The 27,045-nt window shown below is 48.6% G+C and overlaps 1 protein-coding gene across 4 annotated transcripts in view; it reads right to left on the bottom strand.

Moving 5' to 3' along the window:
* Nucleotides 1-1,599: 1,599 nt before the first annotated feature.
* The window catches only part of LOC139267455 (atypical kinase COQ8A, mitochondrial-like), an 89,548-nt gene continuing 64,102 nt past the window's right edge, over nt 1,600-27,045 (bottom strand). For all 4 annotated transcript variants that reach the window (XM_070885805.1, XM_070885802.1, XM_070885803.1 and 1 more), the window contains 10 exons: nt 26,341-26,463; nt 15,573-15,658; nt 15,002-15,142; nt 14,087-14,168; nt 13,045-13,138; nt 7,329-7,470; nt 4,816-4,923; nt 4,336-4,401; nt 3,577-3,663; nt 1,600-2,321 (listed from right to left, as the gene is read on the bottom strand). In XM_070885805.1, the coding sequence (XP_070741906.1) occupies nt 2,022-2,321; nt 3,577-3,663; nt 4,336-4,401; nt 4,816-4,923; nt 7,329-7,470; nt 13,045-13,138; nt 14,087-14,168; nt 15,002-15,142; nt 15,573-15,658; nt 26,341-26,463 (1,229 nt within the window). In that variant the 3' untranslated portion in view covers nt 1,600-2,021. The remainder of the gene's footprint in view (nt 2,322-3,576; nt 3,664-4,335; nt 4,402-4,815; nt 4,924-7,328; nt 7,471-13,044; nt 13,139-14,086; nt 14,169-15,001; nt 15,143-15,572; nt 15,659-26,340; nt 26,464-27,045) is intronic.

Raw genomic sequence — 27,045 nt, 5'->3', positions numbered from 1 at the left:
TACAGATCGTTAACCCAGTTGTTCTCACTTTTTTAGTTGAAGGATCCCCTTTTCAAATGGATTAATTAGCAATCCCCATTAAATTATACTGTATGAAAGGGCTGCATGTAAAGTGTGTTTAATTACACATCAGTGAGGGGTGTGACTGCTTCTCTTACCAATTACACCTCATTCTTCTACATGCCAGAGAGCAAAAGAAAAACTTGCATTTATATAGCATCTTTCACAACCACCGGATGTCTAAAAGCACTTTACAGTTAATGTACTTTGCTAGTGGTCCTGGCCTGTAAGACTGGGGCCATTAGAGGGAGCAGCGCGTGCTGCTGCAGGAGGGCGACGGCTGATTGCAGTGTGGGCAGGTACAGCAGGAGTGGCAAGAGTTCGTAGAGGGGTGAGTTTGGGGCTCAGAAGAGGCAGCACAGGCCAGTCCATGCAGCAGAGCTGGTCTCCAGTAGTTCTCGTCACTGGACCAAGACCTAGCTTGGTCAAGCCCATGTAGTGGCTGGTGTGCAATGGCCACCGCACGTTAAAAAAATTCAAGCACAGGCATCTTCTACCATTCAAGTCCTTCATTGAAACACCTATAAACTCATCCCTTTTCAGCATGGAAGCAAGTCATCCTCATTTTGAGGGACTGCCTATGATGTAGGAAATGCAGCAGCCAATTTGTGCACAGCAAGCTCCCACAAACAGTAATGATAATGACCAGATAATTTAATGATATTGGTTGAGGGATAACCCTGCTCTTCAAAATAGTGCCATGGAATCTTTTATGTCCACCTGAGAGCAGACCAGGCCTCAGTTTGTTTCATCGGAAAGACGGCACCTCTGACAGTACAGTAGTCCCTCAGTAATGCACTGGTGTGTCAGCCTAGAATTTTGTGCTCAAGTGTCTGGAGTGAGACTCAAACCCACAACCTCAGCTGAGGGTGCTACCAACTGAGCCATTGGCCCCATTCTATTCAATGGGACATTCTACTGACTATCTCATTTAGGTACAGAGAGCTGATGTGGGACTGGAGGTTGGTGCAGTAGTCAGGAGCTACTCAAAGCTGAGGCATAAGCACGGTCAGAGAGCGTGAAGCAAGATCTTCCAATATTTGTTCTTGGGACTCGGAGGGGAATTTCCCATAATTTATCTGACTTGGCTTAGGGTTTTTTAAAAAAATCAGGCCTCCCAGGAGATTAATGGCTAGATGTGGGTGGGGCAAATGAAGCTTAACTGGATGGGGCCAGTTGGTCTCCTGTTTTGCATGTTCCCATTAATTTGCATCCCCAAGTTGTTGATAAAGGGTCCAGAGTCAGCCTTGAACAAACCTCCAGGACACACTTGTTACCAGTGAGTAACAAATGCAAGCACGAATAGGACCAAGTTGCCTGGGCTTTGGAGGCTGTAGTTTGGGCACGTTTGGTGTCGAGAGGGACTTTATTCTACATCACTTCGCTGAGCACTGGGACATGGTTTTGATTTGAATGTCAACATGGGGTTTAAAACATGGAGGAACTTTCACTCTTCAAGACTTCTGACAACAAATCACCAAAGGGGGTAGAACTATACACAACACTCAGCCACACAGTAAACCAGCAGAGGGCACTGGATCACAAGCATGATTTCTTTAATTGAATCAACATCATGACAGGTATATAAAAAAAAACTGGTCAATGATCATTTCTAAAGTACGTTCATTATTTTCTCATTCTTTTCACTTCGGTATTGTACAAATTCAAATTATGATCTTTAAAATGAATTAAATCATCACAGTAAAATCTCTCCAATGCCCTCCCATGGGGAAATAGAAACTTTCCCCTGAATGTAATTCTCTTTTACCGTCAAAGACCACACTTGTCTGGTTAGTGCAATCCTGCATATTCACTGGAAACCACAATTCCTTTAAAACAGGAAATGAGAAGAAATTTAAAAAAAGGAAACACAGCAAGGTGGTTAGTTCATCAGCATCATCTCCTGCTCCCTGTGCCTCTCTTCACCTTCGCCCACAGCCAATTAGGCCATTCTATTCCATTTACGGGCTGGTGCCTCCTTGCTTGGACTTCCTGTTCCAGTAATTCTGGTAGGCCTCCTCGAACAAGTGCTTGCAGGCAATCTGCGAATGAAGCTTGCCACAGATGAGGAAGGAGCCTGCCATCTTGCGGTGGAGAGAGTAGGTCTCCTCTGGGGGTGGGACTAGTCTGTGTCGCAGCATGATTGGGATCAGCCCGTGGATCCTCTTGGTGGTGTTCTGATTCCCAAAGTCAAACGGCTCGATGGACGAAAAGGCCTCTCCGAGGATCATCACTGCATCGACGTGGGCATTTTGCATAATCTCAAATAGAAAAGGTACACATTTCAAACAGAACTTTTGCTACCTCTGTCTTATCTATCTGTACGATTAGTTAATCAATATATATATATTTAACAAGTCTCTAGCATGAATCCATTGTTTCAGAAGCAATCTTCTAAGGACGTTCCTGGCGGTTAGGATCACGGGATATTGGTCCGCCAGCCTCGTTAGTTTATTACCGGTGAGCTTGTGACACCAGAGGTAGCTCTAAGGTGGGGGCAGCAAGATTGGATGGCTGGGACACCAGTTAAGTCCAGGATGGGCTTCGAGCACACGGCAGCAGTTTTAACGTGGAGTCGGGAAGGGCACTGCAGCTCCCTCTAGCTCCAGAGGACGGTCCCTGTGAGGACCACTGGTTTGGATGCTGTACCTCTAAAGCCCATGACCACTGCAATTGCTATGTCCCTTGCCTGCCCGACACCCCAAAGTATACTGTAAGGGTTGGAGGTTTTTCTGTACTGACTGCTTCCATTTCCTCCTCATCGCCATATTTAGTAATTTTATCTTTAAAAGATTCTAAAAGTTTTCCTAGCAGATGTTGAGCTAACTGATCTGTAATTACCCAGATTAGCTCGGTCTCCCTCAATAAAAATAGGCACTACATTGACCACCCTCCAGTCGCTCGGCACACATCCTCAAGCCTCTGCAATTTTCCCCCTTCAGGATCAGGCCCTGGCACCTTGTCTTCTCAAAGTAAAATCTATGATTCTAAGATGCCCAGCTTTAATTTCAGTTCAACAGAAAGCAGGAGATTTGCTGACAGCTCATCTCCTCACCACTGGCTTCCCACTCTCACCAAATTCCCTGATTGGAAGTCCTTACTCTCACTCTCTTCTCTCCCCTGCCCCAAGCTCAGTGTGCACTGTGGATGGTGCAGTTAATTAGACCCAGGGCAGACCGTGATAGAGAGTGCAAACGGACTGCTCCCATCTCCTGCCAAGCACAGAGATGTTGAGGCCACATCGGTGGAGATCACCGAACTCAGCACGGACCAGGATCGGAGCCGGGGAGCTTTCCTGCCGGTACGGCAGAGGCTGGGTACAGCCGCTGCTTTAATGGGCCGACAAGCCTCAGTAGCTGAGTGACTGCGTCTGTCCCCACGGGCCAGTACTCAGTGAAAAGCATGCCTGCCTAGAACAGCAGCCACATGGTTGGGGCGTGAACAGGAACAGACAGGCCAGCACACATGCTACTCAGAGCTGGAACCTCCAGACACTTTGTTAAAAGACACTCCTACCTTCGTTTCATAGCCAGTGAGAAACTTCAGTTCGATCGATTTGCTCAGCACCTTCTCTCTCTCCCCATTCGCTGCAGAGCGCACAATCTGTTGGGATTACAATAAACTGAATTTTACACAGGATTAGTAACAAAGTAGTTTATACACAGACTGGGCCCCCAATTTTGGTTTCCATATTTAAGGAAGGATATACTTGCTTTGGAGGCAGTTCAGAGAAGGTTCACTCGGTTGATTCCAGAGATGAGGGGGTTGACTTGAGGAAAGGTTGAGTAGGTTGGGTCTCTACTCATTGGAATTCAGAAGAAAGAGGTGATATTATGAGGGGGCTTGACAAGGTGGATGCAGAGAGGATGTTTCCACTGAGGGGGGAGACTAGAACTAGAGGGCACGATCATAGAATAAGGGGACACCCATTTAAAACTGAGATGAGTAATTTCCTCTGAGGGTTGTAAATCTGTGGAATTCGCTGCCTCAGAGAGCTGTGGAAGCTGGGTCATTGAATAAATTTAAAACAGAGATAGACAGTTTCTTAACCGGTAAGGGGTTATGGGGAGCAGGCGGGAAGTGGAGCTGAGTGTATGATTGAATTAAATAGCGGAGCAGGCTCGAGGGGCCGTACGGCCTGCTATGTTCTTGTGAGTGATTTACACACAGACTGGGTACAATACCAGAGACAGGAACACATTAAACACTCCACTACTCAATCACCTGCAGTGAATGTTAATACTTGTGAGGAAAGGGTTACTGTATTTTACTCACCTCGATGTAAGCATCAGTGAAGCCTTCATCAAACGATCTTGTGGCTCCAAAGTCCAACAAGGCCACCTGTAAGTGAAAGTGCACAAATAATTTCCACCCAGTTCTCCCCAACCGTGTAAGGACCTGACTGAATGGTGAGGCATTGCTCCAGGCAGATAGAGACAATGATTCCCCCCCCTACCCCCATTCCCAGCTCTGGCCACACTCCAGCTTCTCTCCCCTCTCCCACACAACACCCCCCCCAGAGCTCCCCTATCCCCTCCCTCACACACCCAACTCCTCAGTTTCCCCCCCACCCCCCCCCCACCATCGCACCAGCCCGGTCCCTGGTCCTCAGCCCCCAGGAGTACAGGTGACTATGGGACCAGACCTCAGCAGAACAAGGCATGTCCTCAACCAGTCTGTGCTAGCCCCCAATGCCCGGCAGCAACCCACAGCCGTGAGAAGATGGCTCCAGAGTGTCCCCGCCTCTGCACCCACCTTGCTGGTCTGCGGATTGTAGAAGAAGTTGGACCAGTTCGGGTCAGTTTGCATGAAGCGGAACTCGAAGAGCTCCTGCAGGCAGAGTCTCAGAATGTTCTCACTGATCTGGAACACAGAGGGAGGGAAACGGTTAGACCCCAGTACAGCCATACATTTCTGGGTTCAAGTCCAACGCTCGAGACTTGAGCCCATAACATAGGCTGACATTCCAGTGCAGTACTGAGAGAGTACTGCACTGTCGGAGGTGCCACCCTTCGGATTAAAAAAAACAAAGAACTTGCATTTATATAGTGCTTTCACAACCTCAGGATGTCCCAAAGCCAATGAAGCACTTTTGAACCGTAGTCACTTACAATAAAACGCAGCAAATTTGTGCACAAACAGCGATGTGATAACGACCAGATAAACCGTTTTAGTGATGTTGGTTGAGGGATAAATATTGGCAAATAGACGTACCAACATCAGTGTTCTCGCTCAGGCCAACATCCCCAGCATCGAAGCACTGACCATGCTCGATACAAGACTCCCAAAACAAGCGCTCTACTCGGAACTCTGACACGGCAAGCGAGCCCCAGGTGGGCAGAGGAAGCGCTTCAAGGACACCCTCAAAGCCTCCCTGATATAGTGCAACATCCCCACCGACACCTGGGAATCCCTGGCCCAAGACCGCCCAAAGTGGAGGAGAAGCATCCGGGAAGGTGCCGATCACCGAGTCTCTCCGCCGGGAGCAAGCGGAAGCCATGTGCAAACAGCGCAAGGAGCACACGACAATCCAAGCTCCCCACCCACCCATCCCTTCAACCACCATCTGCCCCACCCGTGACAGAGACTGTAGGTCCCGCATAGGACTCAGTCACCAGAGAACTCATTTTAGCGTGGAAGCAAGTCATCCTCAACTCCAAGGGACTGCCTAAGCAGAAGAAGAAATATTGGCGAAGACACTGGGGATAACGCCCCTGTTCTTCTTCAAAACAGTGCCATGGGATAATTTAGTCCACCTGAGAGAGCACAGAGTTTAATGTCTCATCCGAAAGATGGTGCCTCTGACAGTACAGCACTCCCTCAGCACTGCACTGAGCACCAGGCTGGATTAACCAATCACGTCTCTGGAGTGGGACATGAACTCACGACCTTTGGACTGACAGGCGAATGCACTACCACTGAGCCATAGTACACACTGTAGAAACATAGAAAATAGGTGCAGGAGCAGGCCATTCAGCCCTTCTAGCCTGCACCACCATTCAATGAGTTCATGGCTGGACATGCAACCTCATTACCCCATTCCTGCTTTCTCACCATACCCCTTGATCCCCCTAGTAGTAAGGACTACATCGAACTCCTTTTTGAATATATTTAGTGAATTGGCCTCAACAACTTCGTGCGGTAGAGAATTCCACAGGTTCACCACTCTCTGGGTGAAGAAGTTTCTCCTCAATCTTGGTCCTAAATGGCTTACCCCTTATCCTTAGACTGTGACCCCTGGTTCTGGACCTCCCCAACATTAATAAGAACATAAGAATTAGGAACAGGAGTAGGTCATTTAGCCCCTCAGGCCTGCTCCGCCATTCAACAAGATCATGGCTGTAAAGCCCCGAGATGTTTGAGAGCTGTGATAAGGCGCTATATCAAAGCAATTATTTTCCTCCTCACCCACTTTACCTGCAAGTATTTTCTTACCCATCCCCCATACCACCAGAGTGAATCCTGCCCGTTTCACACCACAGAGTGAATCCTGCCCGTTTCACACCACAGAGTGAATCCTGCCCGTTTCACACCACAGAGTGAATCCTGCCCGTTTCACACCACAGAGTGAATCCTGCCCGTTTCACACCACAGAGTGAATCCTGCCCGTTTCACACCACAGAGTGAATCCTGCCCGTTTCACACCACAGAGTGAATCCTGCCCGTTTCACACCACAGAGTGAATCCTGCCCGTTTCACACCACAGAGTGAATCCTGCCCGTTTCACACCACAGAGTGAATCCTGCCCGTTTCACACCACAGAGTGAATCCTGCCCGTTTCACACCACAGAGTGAATCCTGCCCGTTTCACACCAGAGTGAATCCTGCCCGTTTCACACCACAGAGTGAATCCTGCCCGTTTCACACCACAGAGTGAATCCTGCCCGTTTCACACCACAGAGTGAATCCTGCCCGTTTCACACCACAGAGTGAATCCTGACCAGCAAATCCATGCTGAGAAGTCAACCCAAGACTCTCAAAACCTCTTCAACCCCATGGAATGAAAATTGGCCTAAGAATCGAAGGAAATCACACCGCAGCCCCCATTTTCCTCTCCTTATTCCTTCACAGCCCCACCTTTCCCCATCCTCTCCCTCCCAATATCCTCCCTCAGCATGGCACTGGAGTGTCAGCCTGGGTTTTTGTGCTCAAGTATCGAGTGGGACTTGAACCCACAATCTTCTGACTCCGAGGCGAGAGTGCTGCCCACTAGCCACGGTGGAGGCCACAAGCAGAGTTTGAGGGGGTTCTGGGCTCCCCGATATTACCTGGTTTCTGATCTCTTGGCTCAGTTCCTCGGCCTTGTCCAGCGGGAAGCCGGGTACCAACTCGGTGGTGAGGACGTGCTTGCTGCTCAGCTGGTCAATCACCGGTGGCACATAGAAGAATGGGTCATCTTTCACCAGCTCCCTGCAGGGGACAATGTGAGGGAGCAGGTTAACGTCCATCGTGTCCGTGCCAGCTGGTCAAGAGCTATCCAGCTCTTGGGCCCAAGCACTAAGTGCATATACAAGTACTTTTTAAATGTGGTGAGGGTTTCTGCCTCTAGCACCCTTTTAGGCAATGAGTTCCAGACCCCCATCACCCTCTGGGTGAAGAAATTTACCCTCGTATCTCCTCTAAACCTCCCCCCCGCCCCCCCACCACCAATTACTTTAAATCTATGTCCCCTGGTTGTTCCTATCCAGGCCCCTCAAATTTATACACCTCAATCAGGTCTCCCCTCAATCTACCGTGTTCCAAAAAAAAAAACAAACCCAGCATCTCCAATCTTTCCTCAGTCAAAATTCTCCAGTCCAGGCAACATTCTTGTAAACCTCCTCTATACCCTCTCCAGTGCCATCACATCTTTCCTGTAAAGTGGTGATAGAACTGCACACAGTACTCCAGCTGCAGCCTAACTAATGTTTTATACAGTTCCAGCATAACCTCATTGCTCTTGTATTCTAGGCCTCAGCTAATAAAGGCCAGTATTCCATATCTCTTCTTAACCACCTTATCTACCTGGTCTGCTACCTTCAGGGATCTGTGGACCTGCACTCCAAGGTCCCTTTGTTTCTCTACACTTCTCAATATCCTACCATTTAATGTATATTCCCTTTCCTTGTTAGCCCTCCCCAAATGCATTTCCTCACACTTCTCTGGATTAAATTCCATTTGCCACTGTTCTGCCCACCTGACCAGTTGATTGATATCTTCCTGCAGTCTAAGCTTTCCTCTTCATTATCAACCACACAGCCGATTTTAGTGTCATCTACAAACTCCTTAATCATACCCCCAACATTCAAGTCATTGATATATATCACAAAAAGCAAGGGGCCCAGCACTGAACTCTGCGGAACCCCAAATGATAACAGAGCTTGTGCTGCACAATGTGTTTTTATTGGTTTGCAGTAATAGAACGACCATGTCAGTACATCAAGTACAAAAATGTGTACAGATGTTCAGGGGCTGCAGCAGAACCATTGGGGCAAGTTTTACTGCTACTGAGTGAGTTACTTGCTATTCCATCTTTAAACTGGAGAGGGAGCCAGGAACCCACAACAGAAAAAGCCTGGAGCAAACAGCGCTGGAGCCGAAGCCAGGATCAAAGCTCGGGTCGGGCCGCAGCACGAGTACAAGGTCCCTGGAAGCTGCGCTTTGCTCTGCACGGCCTGTTCCTGCACAGGCATGGTATTGACAATGGAAGAGCCGGTGAGCAGCCTGTGTGGGACCTTGCAAATGACTGCGAGGTTGCGGCACTTAGCGGGAACATTGGTCCTGGTCAGAGACACCGGGAGGGGGTGTCGGGGTCATTCAGGCAGAGAAGGGGCACAAACCCCAGTGTCAGGGGTCTGAGGCATGAGGAATGTCTGGAGAGATTTGGCTGTACAGCCTGGAAAGCAAGCGCCCGAGAGACAACCTCGGAGCTAACTTTGGAAAATGGCTACAAGGTCACGGAGCTTCAGTTCAAACTGGAGAAAGCAGGATCTCCATCTTCCACTGTTGTCATCAGTGAGGTAGCCTCTTGAAGACTTGCTATGGGGGCCGTATGGCCCCAATATTTTTGCGATTAAAAGCTGGTGAGCCGTCTGCGCGGAAACTCCAGTCCAGATGTTGCTCAAAGGGAACAGTGGTTCGGGGGGGGGGGGGGGGGTTCAAAGGTCACAGAAAACATGCTACTGGTTGGGGCTGGAAGGGCTCAGAGGCCGCAGTGTCCGGGGGCAAAGCCTCGCTGCGGGTCAAGGTCTAAAGGCTACAGTCGGATTTTGGGGACAAAGGAATCGCTTTCGTTGCAAGAACACAGCAGGGCAATCTTCCAAGTATCACCCCATGGCTTCACTCACACCCTTGACAGGGCCAACCCCGAAAGATACAGGAGGACAACCACCATTAACAACATTCCCCTCCCATTGGAACTGCTGGTGGGCATTCAAGCTCCAATCCCAACAACTAGAATTTCCACTTCAGATCGCTGGGCTAGTGCCCATATACCGCCCATTTTGATGAAAAAGTGGAAAGTTGGGCCGGAATATTGCTGGTCCAACTTTCGGGTCACATCGCCAAGGTGATCGGAAGGGAAAGGGGGACTTTAGAGGGAAAGAACAAAAAGGCAAGGTCTGTGATAGAGTAGAAGACAGGAAAGATTGAGACACAAAAGGGATGATGGTAATGGGACAAGCTAACAGAACAAAACAGGTTCCTTTCCTTAAGAACCTGTTATATCTCTAACTTTTCCAGTTCTGATGAAGGGTCACAGACATGAAACATTAACTCTGTCTCTCTCCACAGATGCTGCCTGACCTGTTGAGATTTCCAGCATTTTGTGTTTTTATTTCAGATTCCAGCATCCGCAGTATTTTGCATTTGAACTAGAATCATAGAATGGTTACAGCACACAATGAGCCCTTCAGCCAGTCAGCCTGTGCCGGCTCTCTGCAAGAGCACTTCAGCTAGTCCCACTCCCCCACCCTTTACTTCAGGTACTTATACAATTCCCTTTTGAAGGACATGATTGCCTGAAAGGTGGTGGAGGCAGATTCAGTGAATTCCAGATCCTAACCACTCGCTGCGTAAAAAATATTTTCCTCGTGTCGTCTTTGGTTCTTCTGCCATCACCTTAAATCTGTTATCTGGTTCTCGACCCTTCCACCAATGTAGCATGTTTTTCTCTATCTACTCTGTCTAGACCCCTCATTATTTTGAACACCTCGATCAAATCTCTCAACCTTCTCTACTTTAAGGAGAACAACCCCAGCTTCTCCAGTCTATCCATGTTAACTGAAGTTCCTCATCCCTGGAACCATTCTTGTAAATCTTTCCTGCACCCTCTCTAAGGCCTTCACATCCTTCCTAAAGTGCGGTGCCCAGAATTGGACACAACACTCCAGTTCAGGCCAAACCAGTGTTTTATAAAGGTTCATCATAACTTCCTTGCTTTTGTACTCTGTGCCTCTATTTATGAAGCCCAGCATCCTGTTGCTTTCTTATCCACTTTCTCAATCTGCCCTGCCACCTTCAACGATTTGTGCACATATACCCCCAGATCTCTGTTCATGCACCCCCTTTAGAATTGTACCCTTTAGTTTATATTGCCTCTCCTCATTCTTCCTACCAAAACGTATCACTTTGCACTTTTCTGCGATAAATTTCATCCGCCACGTGTCCGTCCATTTCACCAGCCTGTCTATGTCTTACTGAAGTCTGTCACTGTCCTCACTGTTCACTAGACTTCCAAGTTTTGTGTCATTTGCAAATTTTGCTATTGTGCCCTGTACACCCAAGTCCAAGTCATTGATCTATATCAAGAAAAGAAACCATCACCATTTCGCTGTAAATAATGTGATATTTAGCCCAGATTAAGCACATCACCTTTACAGCAGTAAGAGTCCTATTCCTGCACTGGTGCCAGCCTTTCACCATCAACCATACTGTTTACCTGTAAACAGGTTCCTGACTGTAAATGTACAACACATTCTGTACACAACTTTTCAAAGTGGTTCCAGACCCGGATCAACCTTCGGATTTATAAGCAACATTCACTTTAAATTTCTTTTTGGGTGGGTGGCTGCTTTAAGGGGCTGCGTGGCCCATTCAAAATACCGCACGAGGGGCTTTTCCTGTTTAAAAGCCAGTGAGCTGGCTGCGCAGAAGCTGCAGAGTGCTGTGCTGCCATGCAGCTTAAAGGGAACATTGCTTATAGGCAAAATACTGCGATGCTGGAATCTGAAATAAAAACAGAATGCTGGAAATCTCAGCGGGTCAGGCAGCATCTGGGGAGAGAGAAACAGAGTTAGACTTCGGGTCCACAACTCTTCGTCAGAACTGGAGTGTGTTTGAAAAGAGCACATTCTTAACAAGCACTGAAAGGGGAGGGGAGGGAAGAACAAAAGGGAAGGTCTGTGATAGGGTGGAAGACAGCAGAGATTAGAGGGACAAGAGAGATGATGGGCCAAATTGAAATGGTAATGATAGAGGTTAGAAAAGGTGAATCTGGATAGGGTGTGAATAGCGGAATAATGACCAGCTGCCAGACAAAGGGAAAAAAAACATAAGATGGGGGGGGGGGGGGAGCCAAAGATGGCCAGAGGTTAAGCTCTGAAATGTTTTAACTCGATGTTGAGTCCAGAGGCTGTAAAGTGCCCAATCGAAAGATGAAGTGCTGTCCCTCGAGCTTGCGTTGAGCTTCATTGGAACAGTTGAGGAGTCCAAGGATGGAGATATCAGAGTGGGAGTGGAGTGGGGGAATTAAAGTGACAGGCGACTGGAAACTCGGTCACACTTGCGGACTGAACGGAGGTGCTCAGCAAAGCTGTGCTTGGTCTCCCCAATGTAGAGACCACCACATTGTGAGCAGTGAATACAGTTTACTAAATTGAAAGAAGTACAAGTAAATCGCTGTTTCCCCTGGAAGGAGTATTTGGGGCCCTGGATAGTGGGAAGGGAGGAGGTAAAAGGGCAGGTGTTGCATCTCCTGCGCTTGCACAGGAAGGGGAGGGGGTGCTGGGGGTGACTACGGAATGGACCAGGGGGTCACGGAGGGAGTGGTCTCTTCGGTATGCTGAGGGGAGGGGAGGGGAAGATGTGATTGGTGGCGGGATCATGCTGGAGGTGGCGGAAATGGTGGAGGATGATCTGTTGAACGTGGAGACTGGTGGTTCTGAGAGGGAGGGGAAGGGGCAAGAGTAGAGGTGCGGGAAATAGATCGGACACAGTCGAGGGCCATGTTACCCATGGCGGAGGGGAATCCGAGGTTGAGGAAAAAGGAAGACATGTCAGAGGCACTAGCGTTAAAGGTGGCGTCGTCAGAGCAGATGCGATGGAGACGGAGAAACTGGGAGAATGAAATGGAATCCTTACAGGATGTGGGGTGGGAGGAAGTGTAGTGCAGGTAGCTGTGGGAGTCAGTGGGTTTATAATGGATACTGGAAGGGAATAGTTGGAGATGGTCCATGTGAAGGTGAGGGAAGGGTGGAAATTGGATGCAAAGTGAATTAAATTTTCAGGTTCAGGGCGAGAGCAGGAAACGGCACAGACAGTGTCATCATTCACCAGTTCTGACGAAGGGTCGTTGACCCAAAACGTTAACTCAGTTTCCCTCTCCACAGATGCTGCCTGACCTGCTGAGATTTCCAGCATTCTCTGTTTTTATTACTGCTTATAAGCATTTAAAAAAATAAATTAAAAATAAATTCAACGAATGTAGACTTGGGTTCATCCTCTCCATCGCCAGCATCACTCACTTCCACCTGCCCCACCCTTATCCCACCCTCACCACTCAACGCCTTCCCGCACTTGTCGCCACTCTCACTTCGGTGAAGACCCTTTAGGGACGTTGCTGCGGGAGTGACCGACTACTGAATACATCTGACTCAAGGCCACCCTTCCACTCTCCCTCTCCCTCTCCGAGACGTAGTCTCAGCTGCCTTTTGGGCTCTGGGGAAGGAGGGGGGAGTGGAAACACATTACACCAGCACACACGCAGCCCCAAGCACCCACACATACCTGAACCGCTTGTAACAGGCCGCCTCCCTTTCATAGTCACATTCCAGCGAGAGCTCGCGACTCATCACCTCGATCATGTGCTCAGGGAACAAACCTAGCAATAAAAGGAACTCCTTTTCAATCCACAAGCATCAGGCATTTTGTAACAAAGACTTGCATTCATATTACAGCAACAACTTGCATTTATATAGTGATCAAACAAATTTGACTGAGCCAGAGAGATATTAGGACAGGTGAAAAAAGCTTTCCATAGCGTCTTTACTAACCAATGAAATACTTTGTGCAAGTGTAGTCACTGTTGTAATGTAGCAAACGCAGGAGCTAATTTGTGCACAGCAAGCTCCTACAAACAGCAATGAGATCATCTGTTTTAGTGATGTTGGTTGAGGGATAAATATTGGCCAAGATACTGGAGATAACTCCCCAGATATATTCTTAAATCTTTTACATCCACCCGAGGGGGCAGACCCGTACTACACTGTCGGAGGTGCCACCTTTCGGAAAAGACATTAAACCAAATCTGCTCTCAGGTGTGTGTGGAAGATTTTATGGACCCTTTCAAAGAGCAGGGGAATTCTCCCCTGGTGTCCTGGCTAATATTTATCCCTCAACAAACATCACTAAAACAGATTATCTGTGGGAGCTTGCTGTGCACAAATTAGCTGCCGTGTTTCCCACGACACTCAAAGTGCTTCATTGGCTGTGAAGCACTTTGAGATGTTCTGAGGTCATGAAAGGCGCTATATAAATGCAAGTCTTTCCTTTCGTTCTATTTTTACACCATGTTGTGCGCGCCATGGCAACATCTACTGCGGACACATGCCCACGATCGAGTCGTTGGGAAGTACAGGGATCTCTGGCATTGGGAAGGGTGGGCCGAGAGCAAATGGGCACTACTCCCCTCTTTCTCCCCCCCCCCCCCCGATAAAACCTCAGTCAGACAGAGACCTCAGGGGGACATGAACACTGGTGGAGATGTGAGCGTCAGCAAGCAATGGCGGAGGTGGGAGAGATTCCCGTCACTGAGTCACAGGCCACTTGCCTTCGGGTAGGGCGTTGCTCATGTTCATCACAGTTATCAAGTTGTCCACATCACTGGTGATGCTTTGAGCGACTCCGGGATACTATGGATAGAAACACAGGAACACTCTGTCAATACGGGAACAGGGCCCAGACACCGCCCCATACACCTTTTTATATTCATTCACGGGATTTGGGCATCGCCGGCAAGGTCAGCATTTATTGCCCATCCCCAATTGGTGGTGAGCCACCGCCTTAAATACAACCGAGTGGCTTGATAGGCCTTTTCAGAGAGCCACATTGCTGTGGTACTGGAGGCATGTGTAGGCCAGACTGGGTAAGGGTGGCAGATTTCCTTCCCTAAAAAAGGTCATTAGTGAACCAGATGAGTTTCTACGACAATCCGATAGTTTCATGATCACCATTACTGATGCTAGATTTTTATTCCAGATTTATTTAATTTAAATTCCCCAGCTGCTGTGGTAGGATTTGAACTCGCGTGCTCCAAATCATTACTCCCGGCCTTCGCCTTACTAGACCAGTAACTTAACCGCTGTGCTACCACTGCCTGGACAGACAGATACTGGGACACAATGTTCCCTCGAAGCTGTGTCCCCGTGCGGTGCACAGTGTCTGCAAGGTTCGCTCACCGGCCTTGGCCTGTAATAGCCGGCATGGTAATAACCGACTTTTGCACGGTAATAACCGGCATGTGCAGGATTGGAATAGGCCGTGCAGCAATTTAAAGGGACCACGCACAGATAAAACTATTAATTAGTGGGAACATTGCCAGGGAGTCGGTTCCACAGACGGCGGGAACACCAGTCCCACAGACGCCGGTCCGAGGCACGGCTCTGCCAACATCAGAACACGACTATAACTAACTAGGGCAATGAACCAAGGAAGGTGCTGAAAGCGGAGAATCACGTGGTACAACCTGAATCTTCATGGCCACTTCCCTCCCGTCCTTGAGCTTTGCCAGGTGAACCTGGCCAATGGAAGCAGCAGCAAATGGTCGATCTTCGAAAAACTCCAGCTGATCTCTCCAGTCTGGCCCCAGGTCACTGCTCAGCACTTTCTGCAAAACGGCAAACACAGAAACCGGTAAAGATGGCGGTGAGGAGGGGGAGGGGCTCCAATAAGCTGCGGTAAGCGTCAAGATCTCGCACGCCGTACGACGACAATTCAGCGGCTGGGTGACAACGCACCTGCGTGCTGCGGCAGGGAGAGGTGGGGCGCAGGTTCGTCTCTGCGATCGCCCGAGCCACAGGTCGGAGGTCAAGCCTTTTCCCTGTGGGGACTTTGGGTAAAGCAGATGGGGAAGGTCTGCTGAAGAGCACACTGTACTGTGACCAGTTGACACCAGCTGTAGGGAGCCTTTAGTCAAGGCCTGGGAGCGAAAGGCCACAGCGTTTGGGGCAAGGGGAGTGCGCAGGAGCTGGGATTGTGGGGCGCGAGGCAAGTGTGGGGCAAAGGCGGATTTGCGTGTGGTGCGGGGGTCGACTCACCATCATCTGTTTGCTCGGCATGAAGTCTGCACTCTGTCGCACACGTTCAAAGATCTTCTGCAGCTGAGGGTTGATGAAGGCATCATCTGGGGTAAGTCAAAAGAAAATAAAACAGAACTAAATGAAAGATAGGTCAGAGACAAGGCTGCCATACGTTACAGGACACAGTCGGGCTGGTTCAGTGATCACCGGTTAACCTGATCACTGAGGCCGTGCGTTACTGAGCATGTCAGAAATCACACAGGATATCACACTGACTAGAGTGTGTTACACACAGGCTAACATGCAGTCTGGTGTGCTCTGTACAGGATAGCACACAGATCTCATTGAGGTTTCTCATTCCAGCTAATCAAAAGACAAAGCAGGAAGATTAATTCTCTTCTGTAAAAACATAAAACGTTCACACCTTTGCCCCACCCAACACGGCAGATTCAAAATCTCAGCTCTTCCAAAATGGGACGTTGGCAAAGAGCGTTACCTCTTGAGGGACTGAGGGGAGGCTCCATCACATGGGATTGTGTATCTCAGTACTCCAGTGTAGGAGGAAGTGCTGAGATACACAAGAACCAGTGCAGGGCTGAGGGAGTGCTAAGATGCACAAGAACAATCCTATGTGAACATAATAACATAAGAAAATCATTATCATCATCATCATACATAGGCAGTCCCTCAGAATCGAGGAAGACTTGCTTCCACTCTTTAAAAAAAAAAGTGAGTTCTCAGGTGACTGAACTGTCCAATATGGGAATTACAGTCTCAGTCACAGGTGGGTCAGATAGTCGTTGGAGGAAGGGGAGGGTGGGACTGGTTTGCCGCACGCTCCTTCCGCTGCCTGCGCTTGTTTTCTGCATGCTCTCGGTGACGAGACTCGAGGTGCTCAGCGCCCTCCCGGATGCTCTTCCTCCACGTATAGCGGTCTTTGGCCAGGGATTCCCAGGTGCCAGTTGGGATGTTACACCTTATCAAGGAGGCTTTGAGGGTGTCCTTGAAGCATTGCCATAAGAAATAGCAGGAGTGGGCCATTCAATATCATGGCTGATCTACGACTCCCACCCGATCTCCATATCCATTTATTCCCCTAGAGTCTAAAAATCTATATCTCAGCCTTGAATATATTCAGGGACTCAGCATCCACAGCCCTCTGGGGTAGAGAATGCCAAAGATTCACAACCTTGAGTGAAGAAATTCCTCCGTATGCCAGTCTTAAATGGTCAACTGACCCCCTATCCTGAGACTGTGCCCCCTATTTCTAGACACTCCATCCAGAGGAAACAACCTCAGCATCTACCCTGTCAATTCCCTTCAGAATCTTCTATGATTCAATGAGATCACCTCCCATTCTTCTAAACTCCAGAGTATAGGCCCAGTCTACTCAATCTCTCCTCATAGGACAGACCCAGGAATCTAGTGAACCTTCGTTGCACTCCCTCCAAGACAAGTACATCATTCCTCAGATAGGGAGACCAAAACTGTGCACAGTACTCCAGGTGTGGTCTCACCAAGGCCCCGTACAATTGTAGCAAGATGTCCTTAATCTTGTACTCCAACCCTCTTACAATACAGGCCAACATGCCATTTGCCTTCCTTATTGCTTGCTGCACCCACATTAACTTTCTATGTTTTGTGTACAAGGGCACCTAAATCCCTCTGAACACCAACATTTAATATTTCCTCACCATTTAAAACATATTCTGTTTTTCTATTATTCCTACCAAAGTGAATAACCTCAAATTTCCCCACATTATACTCCATCTGCCACCTTTTTGCCCATTGCCTTTTGAAAATCCAAATATACACCACTGGTTCCCCTTTATCTATCCTGCTAGTTACATTGTCAAAAAACTCCAATAGATTTGTCAAACACTATCTCTGCTTCATTAAACCATGTTAACTCTGCCTAATCATATTATGTTTTTCTAAGTGCCTTGTTATCATTCCTTAATCATTGATTCTAGCATTTCCCCTACTACTGAGGTTAGGCCAACTGACCTGTAGTTCCAGATTTTGTGTCTTGAATAGTGGGGTTATATTTGCTACCTTCCAATCAATTGGGACTGTTCTAGAATCTGGGGAATTATGAAAGATCACAACCAATGTATTCACCATCTCTGCAGCCACCTCTTAGAGGGAGAGAGAAAGCAGGGAACTACAGACCAGTTAGCCTGACATCAGCAGTAGAGGACATGCTGGAATCTATTAAGGACATGGTAACAGGGCACTTAGAAAACAATAACAGGGTTGGGCCGAGTCAACACGGATTTATTAAAGGGAAATCATGTTTAAAAAACTGTTAAAAGTTTTTTGAGGTTGTAACCAGCAGGAGGAACCAGTGGATGTGATGTATTTGGATTTTCAGAAGGCATTCGATAAGATGCCACACAAGAGATTATTAAACAAAATTAGAGCTCATGTGATTGGGGGCAATATACTAGCATGGATTGAGGATCGGTTAACGGACAGAAAACAGAGAGTAGGAATAAATGGGTCATTTTCGGGTTGGCCGGCTGTAACTAGTGGGGTACCGCAAGGATTGGTGCTTGGGCCCAGCTATTCACAATCTATATCAATGATTTGGATGAGGGAACCAAATGTAATATATCCAAGTTTACAGATAATACAAAGCTGGGTGGGAATGTAAGTTGTGAGGAGGATGCAAAGAGGCTTCAAGGGGATATAGACAGACTAAGTGAGTGGGTAAGAACATGGCAAATGGAATATAATGTGGAGAAATGTGAAGTTATCCAGTTTGGTAGGAAAAATAGAAAAGCAGAGTATTTTTTAAATGGTGAGAGATTGGGAAATGTTGGTATTCAGAGGGACCTGGGTGTCCTTGTACACAAATCACTGAAAGTTAACATGCAGGTACAGCAAGCAATTAAGAAAGCAAATGGTATGTTGGCCTTTATTACAAGAGGATTTGAGTACAAGAATAAAAACATCTTACTGTAATATATCGGGCCCTGGTGAGACCGCACCTGGAGTATTGTGTATAGTTTTGGTCTCCTTACAAAAGGAAGGATATACTTACCATAGAGGGAGTGCAAACGAGGGTTCACCAGACTGATCCCTGGGATGGGAGGGATTGTCCTATCAGAGACTGAGCTTATTTCCAGAAATAGGACCCAGGTGTCCGAAGACCCTGCTGCCAATTGTGGGGCAAAGGGGAGGGGTCGATGCCCAAAAGGTCACGGGAATGTGGAGTGGCGGGGGGGGCTGGAGGAGATCGTGGAGACGAGGGGCTAGGCCTTGCAGGGCTGGAGGAGTGAGGGTTCACACATCGAGAGCACCCTACCCCTCCCTCCAGTGATACACAGGAGGCAGTTTGCTCTCTCGGAAATAGCGGCTCGCATACAAAATGGCGGGAGAAGAATAATTCGAAAGGTCAGATATTATGGAACAAACTAGTCTTCCTTATGTCACGGTTGTCGTTAAAAAAAAAGGAACGTGGGATGCAGAAAGGGAGTTTTGTTTTTAATCAGGCAATTCCACTTTACACTGTGGCAGGAAACAGGAAGTTGTGCCAGAATCACAGAGCCCGCGAAGGGCTGCCCGAAAGGGTACAGAGCCTCACTAATCCCTCATCGCTGGTGCAATGGTTCGGTTACTGGACTAGTAAATCCAGGAATTCAAATCCCACCAGGGCAGTTTGAGAAGTAAATAATAAGTTGGTATCAGTGAAAGTTCCCGTGAAGCTGTGGGATTGTCCTGTAAACCCCACTGTTGTGGTTTACACATGTTGTTCAGGAAGGAAACCTGCCGTCCCTATCTGGTCTGGAATTATACATGGTTCAAGCCCACATGCCAAAGTGATTGACATTTAACCACCCTCTGCACTGGCCGAGAGCCGCTCAGTCGTATCAAACCACCAGCCACCGTCCACGAAAGCCCATCACTGCATTGTCGAGGACAGGCCTCGTCAGCAATATCCTCGTTACAAAACGGATTAAAACTTTCCCCAGGATTTTTGTTTCCTTGAATTGACCTGGGTGTTTTTTTTTTAAATAAACTGGTTTCTTGCCCTTCCCAGGAGTGAACTTGACTGCTGGCATGTTGTCGAGGGGTGGAGGCTCCCGAGTATGGGACAAGCTCCAAGGACCTGCTGCTCCAAGTCGGTCGTATCTGTGGGTGTCTTTGGTCTCACTGAGGGCGAGGGATAAGTACTGGGTCTGTCTGCAACAACAGTCACTGCTCCCCAAAACACAATCCTTCCCGTCATGAAGTGCAGAAACATTGGCCACGATCTCTACAGGGACAGAGCGAGCGAATGGGTTTTTTGGGGGGGTTGGGGGGGTTGGGGGTGGTGGTGAAAGAGACCCAGAAATGCCAGGCTCACCAAATTTAACGGCAGGTCCTCCTTCTCATTTCTCTGCCAGTTTAATAAGCTAACTGACTGTTGGGCAGGAAAGCCTGTGGCAGTAGGCCAGAACCAGGAGGTCAGGGTTGGTGAGGGAACTGGTGTGGGGCGGGGGGAGAGAAAGAAAGAAAGAGAACCAGGAGGGAAAGGGGACCAGGAGAGATTAAGAGTTATGGGGTAGGGAGGGGGAGGGTTACTCAGAGCAGATGATGTGTTTGAGGGGCCAGGGGATGCACTCCTGGCCCACAAGCCGTGCTCTAAAAAGTACTTACCTGCTGGATCTGGCAGCTCCCGCCTCCCCTTAGCTGTCAGATTTCCCGAGCCCCGGACACCCCCAAATCCGCCTCGGTTAAAACGGGAGTAGACGTGTTTGTGGGCCGTTGGGATTGGGTTTCACATATTTGCTGATTTAAAAGATGCCTGACTCTCTCTTGCCAGTCATGGGGTGATTGGGGGAGTTCTCTGTAGTTGTGTTATTCACAGAGGTTTATCGTCAGCGAGGAGTCGCCACTCCCCTCCCCCATTCTTGCTCTGTCTCACAGATGAAACCATCATTAGCAGCACGGTATTGGTATTCTACACTGCTCCTTACTCAGCAAGGAACAGATCTCACAAGGGAGCCAGACGTAGCCATGGTTACACACATTTCCTGGAACTGAACCCTACAGACCCGATTCCTTAGTGTTTATCTCTTGAGGCTACTGAAGTCATGATTTCCTGATCAAATTATTGAACGATACAACACAGGAGGTCATTCGGCCCATCGTGCCTGTGCTGGCTCTTTGACAGACCTATCCAATTAGTCCCACTGCCCCTGCTCTTTCCCCATAGCCCTGCTAATCTTTCTTCAAATATTTATCCAATTACCTTTTAAAAGTTACGATTGAATCTGCTTCCACCCACCCTTTTAATGCAGTGCAATCCAGATCATCATAACTCGCTGCATAAAAAGGTTCCCTCATCTCGCCTCTGGTTCTTCTGCCAATCACCTTAACTCCTGTCTTGTTTGCGACCCTTCTGTCAATGTAACAATTTATCTATCTACTCAGTCTAGACCCCTCATGATTTAAAACACCTCTTAAATCTCTCCCTAACCTCTCTGCTCCAAGGATAACAATCCCAGCTTCTCTAGTCTATACATTCAGTAAATCTCCTCTGCACCTTAAGCCTCGATATCCTTCCTAAAAAGTGTGGTGCCCAAAATGGGTCACTGGTTCTAACCAGTGTTTTATAAAAATTTAGCATAACCTCCTTGCTTTTGTACTCTCTGCCTCCATTTGTAAAACCACAGATCCCTTTTGCCTTTTTAACAGCCTTCTCAATTTATCCTGCCACCTTCAGAGATCTGTGCACACACAGTCCCAGCTCACTGCTCCTGCATCCCCTTTAAAATGGCACCATTTAGTTTATATTGCCTCTCCGCATTCTTCCAACCAAAATGAGCCACTTCACATTTACCTGCGTTAAATGTCATGTGCCATGTCCTCCTGGAGTCTGTTACTATCCCCCTCACCGTTTACTGCATTACCAAATTCCATGTCATCTGCAAATTTTGAAGTGACGCCCTGTTCCAAGTCCAGGTCATTAATAAATGTCTCAAAGAGCAGTGGTCCCAATACCGACCCCGGGGGGACACGTATACCTCCCTCCAGTCTGAAAAACAACCGTTCACCACTATTCTCTGCTGGCTGTCCTTCAGCCAATTGACTATCCACACAGCCACTGTCCCTTTAATCCCACGAGCTTTGATTTTGCTAAATGGACTTGTCCTGTAGGGAGTGTCCATGTGTCCTGAACATAGAAAGGCCAGCCTGATTTTATTGGAATTTTCCACCAGACAAGTTCTGGCTGGCTTCTAATATCCAAGAGAAGAAGTGGAGATGCCAAGACCACTTACTGTCACCGCAGCAATATTGCCAGACTCTGCCCCTGCCTCAGTTCAACTGCTGCCGAGTCCCATGCCTTTGTTACCTCTAGCCTAGACTATTCCAACTGGTCGGCCTCCCATCCGCCACCCTACGTAAATTTGAGCACGTCCAAAACTCGTGTCCTAACTCGCACCGAGTCCCGCTCTCCCATCGCCCCTGTGCTCGCTGACCTACCTTGGCTCCCGGTCCGGTAATGCCTCAGTTTTTAAATTCTCATCCCGGTTTTCAAATCCCTCCACGGCCTCCCCTCCCCATCTCTAATCTCTTCCAGCCACCACCTCCCCCACCCCCCCCTCAAATTATGGCTCCTTGCTCATCTCAACCATTGGTGGCCATGCCTTCTGTTGCCTAGGCCCCAGGCTCTAGAACTCCCTGCCTAAACCTCTCTCTCCTCCTTAAAACCTACCTCTTTGACCAAGCTTTTGGTCACCGGTCTTGATTTCTCCTTGCGTGGCTCAGTGTCAGATTTTGTCTAAATGCTCCTGTGAAACGCCTTGGGATGTTTTACTACGTTAAAGGTGCTATATAAATACAGGTGGTTGTTGTTAACTCACCAATGAGTTGAACCATGTATCGGATGTAGCCTGTTTTCACAAAGCAATTTATCACCTCAGTGACTTAATGAATTAGGCAAATTTCACCAGACGATGTGAATAAGCCCTTTATAAATAAATTGGTTGTGTGCCTGTCCTCACACCTGTAGGAGGTGGCGCTCCTGTTTATGTTCTTATGAATACCTCCCTTCTGAGAAACAGCCACTCACCACAACTCTTCTATCCCCGAGCCAATTTTGTGTCCTTGCTGCACCTGCTCCTTTTATTCATGGGCTTCAATTTTACTACTAAGCCTAATATCTTTATCAAACGCCTTCTGAAAGTTCATATATACATCACTGTATACCACTGCCGGGAGCAGCGCGTGCTGTTGCAGGAAGATGACGGCTGATTGGAGTGCGGGCAGGTACAGCAGGAGTAGAGAGGCCGGGGCAAAGGAGCGGCAAGAGTTCGTAGAGGGATGTGATCGGGGCCCAGGAGAGGCGAGGGCCCAGGGACAGCACGGGCCAGCCCACACTGCGATATGTGTGCGCACTAGGTCCGTGCAGCAGAGCTGGTCTCCAGTCGTTTTGGTTAATCCTTGCCACTGGACCAAGACCTAGCTCTGTCAAGCCCGTGTGGTGGCTGGTGTGCAACGGTCACCACACGTTAAAAAATTCACGCACAGGCATCTTCCACCCTTCAGGATGTAGTTTGGGATCTGGAATATTAGGTCCTTCATTGAAACACCTGTGAACTCATCCCTTTCGGCAAGGTAAGCAAGTCATCCTGGATATGAGGTGGTGGCAGGAAGCCGTTTGATCAAAGCCCAATTAGGAGGCAGTACTTAAAACACGAGATCTGATTAACTTTTATACACAGTGACCAACCGGAGTAAACTGACCTCATCAGAAAATCCATTAGAATTTAGTAAAGCTGCACCTAGCTGTAAACGTACTGAGCGACGAACTTGGGAAATTCATGTGAAGGGCAACTTTGAGCAGTGTTAGTTTACAGCGAGATTTTGACTGCTCACACACTCCTCGATCAAAGCTGTGTTGGGATTTCTGAGCTTGACTTAAGGCTGCAGTTTATTTTACTGCACTTGAAGGCCTATGAACCCTGTGTGTTCTGTTATCGGGAGGTTACTGCAATGGAATTTATAGGTTTGCTTTCCACAGTTTCTCCAAACGTTGGACTGCCTGCTCAGATTTGACACTAAAAACTGTCCCAATCCCAGATGGACCCTTCCCTCCCCCACTCTCACATTTTTACAATGAATGGACGGCAGCGTGCAATTGGATCCGGGAGCTACAAGGAGAGCCTGCATCACGGCTGGAAATACACCTGTATAAAATTACACAGCATGTTTCCATTGTAAATTGGAAGCAGTGCAGACAGACATAGTATTTTTAATATATTTAGCTGATCCCACATGGTGTTGCTCACAGAAAGTCAAAGGACACAATGAACTGTGACGACAAGCAGCGCGGGCTATACAGGTTTTTAAACAGTTAACTAGCAGATCTCCCCGTGACAGTGCTTACCCTGAATCATGGGGACATAGGAGCAGGCCATTCAGCCCCTTGGGCCTGTTCTGCCATTCAATTAGATCCTGGATGATCTGTAGCTTAGCTCCATAACCCTCCATACAATACCCTTGTCGAGCAAAAACCTGTCAGTCAGTTTTGAAATTTCCAATTGACGCTCAGCAGCTTTTAGGAGGGGGAGGGGGGAGGGGGAGGAGGGAGGGGGAGGAGGAGGGAGGGGGAGGAGGGAGGGGGAGGAGGGAGGGGGAGGAGGGAGGGGGAGGAGGGGAGGGGAGGGAGGGAGGGGGAGGAGGGAGGGGAGGGAGGGAGGGGGAGGAGGGAGGGGGAGGAGGGAGGGGGAGGGGGAGGGGAGGGGGGAGGGGGAGGGGGGAGGGGGAGGAGGGAGGGGGAGGAGGGAGGGGGAGGAGGGAGGAGGGAGGGAGGGAGGGGGAGGGGGAGGGGGAGGGGGGAGGGGAGGGGGGAGGGGGGAGGACTCTAATTTTAAGGTTATGCCCCTTTGTTCTGGAATCCCCCACCAGAGGAAATAGTTTCTCTATCTACCCGATCAATAACTATCATCTTAAACACCTCGATTGGACCATCCCTTAATCTTCTATATTCAAGGGAATACAAACCGAGTCGATGTAACCTGTCCTCAACCCGTTAACCCTGGTATCATTCTGATGAATGTGCGTTGCACCCCTCCCAGGCCAATATATCCTTCCTGTGGAGCAGCACACTGAACTGATCTGTATTCTCCAGGTGGGGTCTGACCAGAGCTCTGTACAGCTGGAACATAACCTCCGCCCCTTGAGATAAAGGCCAACATTCCATTAACCTTTATTATTTTTGGTACCAGTTTACTAGCTTTTATCGATTTCTGTACTGGTCTCCTCAATCCCTCTGCCCTTCCACAGTTCCTGGCTTCTCGCCATTTAGAAAATCCCCTGATCGATGTTTCTTGGGGGTGAAGTGGAACTCCTGTCCCTAGATCGCAGAGTCGGAGCTGGCGTGCCTGGTTACTTTAGATGACTCGGATGCCTGCCGTTCCTTGGGTGGTGCTGCTGGGTAACTGCAGGAAGGAGGCAACTCAACACGAGTAAACTAAGGAGGTGTTTCCTCACTGACTTTCCAGCCCCTCGGGCCAGTATCGGACACTATGGTACAGAGGTGCATTCCTTGCGGAGTTTCAATCATACACACAGCTCTGCCAACACCAGCCCTCCCTCCTAGATGCTCCCATTATCTCTTCCGTGCCATGCTGTTCCTTCCCACTCAATAACCCTTTATCTCTCAGTAAAGTGTAAAGTCTGCCCGTGACATGAATACCTAGGGAGGATCTGCTGGCACCTCTCCTGGGCCCTGTTTCAACATTTCCTTTCATTCTCTATCCCTGCATTCTCGGAGGCTTGTTTCTCCTACAATCCATGTCCTGCATGTGCTCCCGTCTCCCTCTAACAACACTGGCGTCCTCGGCCCAGACCATTAAGACGCAAGCCTGATGTCACCGAGTGGGGGAGCCCAGTGGTTATGGTACTGGACTGGTAACTCGAAGGGAGAGTGAGTTCAAGGCTCATCAGAGCCAGCTGAGAAAAATATGGTCTTTTGTGAGCTGGTAGCAAGAACAATGACAGCACAATAAACATTGGTTCACTCAGGCCCTTCAGGAACAGGAACCTGCAACCCTACCTGGCTGGCCCACTGATAACCCTCGTCTCACACTAAAGCTTCACTGGCGATTAAAATTTAATATTCTCACCCTGGTTTTCAAATCCCTCCGTGTCTTTGCACCTCCCTATCTTGGAAACCTCCGTCAGCCCGACAACCCTCAGATCTCTGCGCTCCACCAATTCTGGCTTCTTGCACATTCCCAATTTTAATCGCTCCACCATTGGTGGCCGAGCCTTCATTTGCCTGGGCCCTGAGCTCTGGAATTCCCTCCCATCTCTCTCTTCCTTTAGTCACCTGCCCCAATATCACCTGGTGTGACTCGGTGTTGATGTTCGACAGCTTGTGCTGCCGTGAAATATGTCTTCCTATGTTAAAGGTGCTATATAAATGCAAGTTATTATTAGGGAAAAAACAGCAAATACTGCACTCGTTAGTGTTCCCTTTAACCCAGTAACAGTAAAGTGAGTCCTTCTCCCTTAACCCAGTCTTCTCTCCAACTCTATATAAATGCTTGTTGTTGCTGTTTAAATCAGCGACAGCGTGGGGTGGGTTATATCGGGAATCCAGTGACAGCGTGGGGTGGGTTATATCGGGAATCCAGTGACAGCGTGGGGTGGGTTATATCGGGAATCCAGTGACAGCGTGGGGTGGGTTATATCGGGAATCCAGCGACAGCGTGGGGTGGGTTATATCGGGAATCCAGTGACAGCGTGGGGTGGGTTATATCGGGAATCCAGTGACAGCGTCTCTTACCTTGAATGCTGAGCATCTGACCCAGTTTGAGAGCAGCGCCCCGCACCTTGCACAGGGTGTTCACAATCCTCTCGGCATTGGCTTCAGATAAGAAGGGACTGCCGTCTGTTATTGCTTTCCCACCTGATGGTGACAGAACGAACATACAATATCAAAACAAGATAGCAGGTCCAAGGGCACACGGCTATAGGCTCACAAACAGCCAGCCCCGGGCTCGAGCTGTTTCTATCGACAGAGCCAGGGGCAGAAGGGACAAGGCCCATGGCTCAGGACATGGCCAAGCAAAGTTCCTCCAATTGTTTCTTTTGTCGTGCATGCACGGTGTGTCCATTCGAGAGCTTCTCCCCCTCCCCTTCGCTCCATCCCGGTCTCCCACACTCTTAACTTGCGTTTGTTATATATATATATTAGAGAGAGAGTCTTCAACGTAGGAAAACATCCCAAGGTGCTTCCTTACCTCATCTCTTGGTGTCCCCCTCATCTCTTGCTCCCTCCCTCTCTCATCCCAGAGTCTATAGATATGTGCTTACAAGGGGGGGGGGGGGAGGGGGGCAGACACGTTCCTCATTCGATCACTGTTACACCTAGAGCCGGTGCACGCGCTCTCAGCAGCTGTATTTTATTTAATATCCTCCGTTACAATTTCCCTAGCAACTAGTTGGTTTTAAACATGCTGCACACACACAGACGAGTGAGATGAGGAGG

Source organism: Pristiophorus japonicus, chromosome 7 (assembly GCF_044704955.1).
Source record: "Pristiophorus japonicus isolate sPriJap1 chromosome 7, sPriJap1.hap1, whole genome shotgun sequence".
NCBI classification, from domain to species: Eukaryota; Metazoa; Chordata; class Chondrichthyes; family Pristiophoridae; genus Pristiophorus; species Pristiophorus japonicus.
Note: the sequence above shows the minus strand (reverse complement) of the source record. Positions and strands in the feature narration are given on the sequence as shown.